The 5,890-nt window shown below is 43.5% G+C and overlaps 1 protein-coding gene across 1 annotated transcript; it reads left to right on the top strand.

Moving 5' to 3' along the window:
• The first annotated feature begins 927 nt into the window (after positions 1-927).
• On the top strand, positions 928-5,030 carry FGF20 (fibroblast growth factor 20). The gene is given in 5 exon segments (XM_009904883.2): positions 928-1,268; positions 1,270-1,371; positions 1,373-1,695; positions 3,968-4,071; positions 4,785-5,030. Coding segments are annotated over 5 exon segments (1,116 nt in total).
• Positions 5,031-5,890: the final 860 nt, after the last annotated feature.

Genomic DNA, 5,890 nt, shown 5'->3' with positions numbered 1-5,890 from the left:
CATGAAGCAAGACAGGAGAACTAATCTTTCGTGATTCTCTGCAACGTTTTTGTTTAAATGAAACCTTAAACTGCCAAGCAGTTCTCTCAAACTTTTGAAAGAATTAACTACGAAAGACCTTTGCATTTTATACCAATTTTAACGTAGGCAAGGAACTGCATTGCTTATCTTGAACGCAAAGTTGTAGTTTGAGCCCTAAAATGTATTGGACATTACAGAAGATGCGGCAAAGAAGGCAAACCCCAGGCTTTTAGTTTTAATATACCATTGTTTTACCATTGCTAATAACGAACATGTGTTCCACCAAGACATTTTCATGCATGAACCATTCTACTTTGGGCATGAATTGAAAATAAAAAAAGCATGTGCTCATCTGGAGCAGGACAGCAAAGTCCTAAACTGATGCTAGACATTAAAAAGACAACACCGGTCTTTCAGTAGGCGATAGCAACACTAAGTTGCAACAGTCAGACTTTGGTTACAGGTCCATTGCAAAACCCCTAAGAAGATCGATTAGATGAGTCATATGAGTAACCTATCAATATTTCATTCCATCTTTGCAAGTTTTGCAAATATTTATCCCAAACCAGGGGCCTGCCCATTTATGTTTTTAAGACCTTGTGTCAATACCCAAACGCTATAGATCAGTTTCATGTCACATTAATGATAAATGAAATGTGAGGGAGAATTTGCAGAGGGGAAAACACCTCCCTGACTATGCCAATTTCTTTAGAAATTCCCCTCCTTGTAGCTGAAGCGATAAAAGGGAAGGGTAATGCATGTAGGTTTTATGAGCGCTTTAGAAACAGGGAGTAAAACTGTCAGATCTTTGGGTTTTTTCTTTCATGTGTGTCTGGGCAGGTTTATCCCTCAGGTAACGCCCTTGCTCCTTCTTCCCTCCTGCCTCTCCTTGCACCTGTCCACGTAATGCTTCGGCAGCTCCCGCCCGGGCCCCGCTGCCCGCCCCCCGCTGCCCGCTCTGCTCCGCACAGGGGCTGCCCCCGCCCCCGCTGCCCCCTCCGCGCCTGTGCGCCCCCGCGGGAGACCGGCTGCGCGCGGATGGGCTCGGGAGGCGCGGCGGGAGCTCCCTCCACGCCGTCACCGCGGATCAGAGGAGGGTGCGGAGAGGGGGAACCGGTTTACAATTTCAAACGCAGCCTCCCCGCAGAGGGCTTCATTAGCATATGTCAGGGGGACCGCCGTATATATATATACACATGCGGGGCGTATGAACACCACCTCGCCGCCTGGCTCGCACCGGTACGGCTCAGCTAGGCTCAGCACGGCTCGGCTCTGCCCTGCCGGCTCCCCATGCTTGGGGTCCCGCCGTGCACCCCCACATGCCCGCCGGGAAAGGCCAGCAGCCGCTCTCCCGCGCCCTAGCCCACTCGCCCCGTGCCCCCATGGCTCCGCTGTCCGAAGTGGGGGGCTTCCTGGGCGGCCTGGACGGCCTGGGGCAGCCCGTGGGCACTCACTTCCTGCTGCCACCCGCCGGGGAGCGCCCGGCGCTGCTCGGGGACCGACGGGCACCGGCGGAGCGGGCGGCCCGCGGCGGTGCGGCAGCGGCGGCAGCTGACCTGGCGCACTTGCAGGGCATCCTGCGAAGGCGGCAGCTGTATTGCCGCACCGGCTTCCACCTGCAGATCCTGCCCGACGGCAGCGTGCGCGGCACTCGCCAGGACCACAGCCTCTTCGGTAGGCGCCTGCGGCACGGCCCCGGCCGGCGCACACGCGTGTGCTCTCACGTGTGTGCATCAAGTATGCGTGTGTTTGGGTGCGTCTGTGTATGTCAGTGCATGCATGTGTACATGGCCGTGAGCTGCAGTACTCATGGGAGGGATGTGTGATGGCAGTGGTGCTGGGGCAGGTGGATGAGCCCTCACTATTGGCTTCATCCTTCGGCGTGAACCCATGGGGGCTGCACCAGGGCTAGGTATTGAGAAAGGCCTGTGCATGCTATGTAGGGCAAGAGATAGGCATGTATGTATGCTTGGCTGAGCCTGTGCTGGGTGTGTATAAACACATGCATATGCCTGCAGGTTTAGTGGGAAAGGTCAAAAGTTAGACTGATTTGGTTTGTATGCATTACTTCTGTCGGAACTTCTTGAGTTATTATGGAATATTCTAGATCATAGACTTGGGCATGCGTTAGACTGCTGTGTTTTGCATGGCAGAAAGTTGAAGCAGAAGGGCCTAAAATACCCCTTTGCTCAAATACTTAAAATGCTTCCCAGTCAACTTTTTCTGTCAATAAACTAAAAGGAGGTGAAGAGAACTCCAAAATGTAAATGTTTCCTGTGATCTAAGAGTATATCCTAAAGAGTAGCTAAACAACTGGACATCTGAACAAACCTGCCATTGTCAGCTACATGGGAGTTTTTGTGTGTATTGATTTAGCAGTCGTAAAAAGGTGATTAAAGAGCTTCCTATCATCCTCCCCACAGTCAAAACAATCTGCTGGAATGGCCCTTAATTGCTTTTATAACACATGGATGTTTTCAGAAGTAAAAGCGCAATAGTCAAACAGATAGTTCTTCTCAGAAGGAAGATTTCCTACAGCATGTAAACATGAAATAAATCTTCGCTTTAAAGGGGGAAAAAAAGTTAGCTCCAGATCAAACATTTACTGGGCTTTTTGGAAATGTGCTTCCTTTATTCTGCCACTATGCTCGGCAGGTTTGTCTGATGTGGTTGCTTTGTGGGTTGAATCACCTGCTTATTACAGTTCTGAAAAAGGATGGCTTTGAAAATGATACTAGAAAGACAAAATACCTCCACCTCTTTTACGGGACTTTATGCTTTAGGAACTGGAAAACTAGGATGGTTTACATGCAATAGAGTTTCAATGCTTACTCTTTGTAAAGGATTTATTTTCTCTGCTGCTTGGTAGCATAGATAAGAAAGCTGCCAAAGCTCAATTAAAATTAAAAACATTTTATATTATTGTGTACTCCAGACAATCCAACTGTCTGAGAGTGAAAAATGGGCTTGAAAACAACAACAGAGGCTAACCATACATACAGCAAATTGACAAAAAGTAATCAAAATCAGATGCACTATTTAAAAATCACTTATCTTAAATTCAGATGTTATTTGAACATCTTGTGGGTTTGCTGCTGCACAGCAAAATTTTAGGTATGATCCTTGAACAACTTCTGTTTGAGGCTTTGTTTACATTGTTAACAACTTCCAAAAAGCCAGTTCACACGTTCCCTTTCTTTCATGTTTTATATGTACTGTAATCTGTGCATATCAGTTGCCTAAGTATGTTGGCATACCCTTGCCAGGTTCAGGCTTCAAATAGTGCTTCATCTCACAAATACTTTTTATTATTAATATGCCTTGCATATTTTTGTTAAATTAATATAAATAATGCTATAATCCAAGCACTAGCAAATCAGCAGCATATTTCATGCACATAAAAAGCCTGCACTGAAGACAGCAAGTTGTTTCAAGAGGTGTGGACCCATATGCTAGATAAATGCTTTTTTATCCTTTCTTTCCTCTGGGTAGATTCTGGTATATAAAATTCCCATCTGTACTTTGATTTCCATTCAAATGATCTAATAGTGAATGTGTTTCTTTAAGATAATGCTATAGAGAAAGTAAAGTATATTTTCAGGTAATTCAAACCTATCTTCCAATGTTTGAGTAGGCAGCTTAGCAAATAGTGCATAATCATTATAGATACCAAGTGCACGGTACTGAAGGCTTTAGCCTCAGCACTGAATACAATCCTTTCATATTCAACATTTTGTAAAGTTTCTGAAATGGTGTAGGGCTCTTGCTTGTAGATGAGACATCTCAGACTGCTTTTCTGTAAGTGTTGTACACATTTCTACATAACATTTGAAATTTCAGAGAAACAAAGGCACGTTTGTTATATTTTCCACTATCAGCTGTGTTTTGGATGCTATGTATTGGATGCTTACAGATTGAATTAAAGTAGTGTCTTTTTTTTTTTCAGGTATCCTTGAATTTATCAGTGTGGCAGTGGGACTGGTCAGTATTAGAGGCGTGGACAGTGGCCTTTACCTCGGAATGAATGAGAAGGGAGAGCTCTATGGCTCTGTAAGTACCACTTTCATGTCAGCTCATACACGATGTTTTGTTTCACTTAGCAGTACACAAACCCCCTTAGGCAGTTTAATATATTTGTTGTGTACAGTATAGCTTTGGCTACTAAAGATTTGATGGGGAAAATTTCCCTGTCCTAGCTGAAGATAAATAAAACAAAGAAACAGTCCTCTTAAATGATGACAAAACCAGGTAAATGAAGCCAGCTGTTCAAGCAACATTTAAGTTGCCTGCTATTCTATTTTCATTTTATCAATACTTCAAGTGTGGCATAGTGCATACTTTATGATCAAAACCATTGAATGCAACTGGGAAAAGGTTAAAAGGATAATTATGGAGCAAGCAAACAACAATTAATATAGTACCATGAAATACTTAATATACAGCCTAATGCTTCTTTACCTATCAGCAGGTGATATTTCTAGGTACTAGCTTTTTAACATGAATCTTTCTTTCAAATTCTGGGAAAAAAGAGGATAATGCCATAGGTCACAGTTAAGGAGCCACAGTTATTTCCAAAAGAATAAAGATTAAAATAGGCTTCCAAACTCAGTGTCTAGTCCACATGCTCTGCTTGGGTTTGGTTTGTTGACAGTTAACAGTGAAAGCCTAACACACTGTGTTTATTTTTATTGTATCTTTTTCATGTGTGTTCGGATATCTAGCGGCAGTTTGACTTATTTTTCTTCACTGTTTCTTTTCTGCAGGAGAAACTAACTGCTGAATGCATCTTCAGGGAACAGTTTGAGGAAAACTGGTATAACACTTACTCATCCAATGTCTACAAACATGGAGATTCAGGGCGGCGGTATTTTGTGGCACTTAACAAAGATGGTACTCCCAGAGATGGGGCAAGGTCCAAAAGACATCAGAAATTTACACATTTCTTGCCCCGGCCTGTGGATCCTGAAAGAGTTCCAGAACTGTACAAAGATGTGTTAGGATACAGCTGAGGAAGGAGGCAACTGTGGGGGAAAAAAACCCATACTGGAGCCATTGCCCCTGCTTTCATAGCAGTACCAGCATGAGGAACCTGCCGAGGTCTCGGATGCTGGATTGGAAGAAGCTACTTTGTGACAGGCAAACCTCTGTTTTCTAACTTTGGATTTAGGAGACAAAGCCTTAAAGCTAAGAGTGGAGCAGCCTCATTCAGACTTGCTGAACTGCTTGGCAGCCAGTAACCAGACGGAAGTTGGAGTGTGACTTTTTCAAAAGTGACAAACTCTTGGCAGTGTTGTCTGGATTACCTATGGTCTATAAATTAGCAAAGACCTACCTGCATTGTGTGGATGAGGCAACAGCTGGAAGAAACAGAATGAACTGGACCGTGAATTGGTAATAAATCCTGAGAACTGTATATGAAGTTTTAGCGGCTCGACTGTAGTGGTGGACCTTAGATGTCAATGCATCATAGCCAGAGCTGGAACTTTCCTTCAGGATGGACTTATTTATACATCTCCAGATAGCATATATTTATTTTATATATTTATTTATTAAAGAGTTTATTTTTTACTGGGATATGAAGAGAATACAAGCCCCTAACCCCAACGAAAAATCATTTACGGTGCCAATATTTACTCTGAGTGGTGTCATGATACAGAAATGACATTACACTGCAATGCATTCAAACCTGAACCCTCCTATTTCATTGTTTGTCAGTTACAGATAAGGTTATATTTTATACACATACCATTTCTTTGTGACTATCCTTATTTGGAAAGGATGTTGTTGTTTGGTTGGTTTTTTTACCTATGAGAGTGCCTTACAGATCTGTATTGAATTCCAGTGCACATTTTGAAAGGGAATTAAAAAA

The sequence above is a fragment of the Dryobates pubescens genome, chromosome 1, assembly GCF_014839835.1.
Source record: "Dryobates pubescens isolate bDryPub1 chromosome 1, bDryPub1.pri, whole genome shotgun sequence".
Taxonomy (NCBI): domain Eukaryota; kingdom Metazoa; phylum Chordata; class Aves; order Piciformes; family Picidae; genus Dryobates; species Dryobates pubescens.
This window is presented reverse-complemented; position numbering and strand designations above follow the sequence as displayed.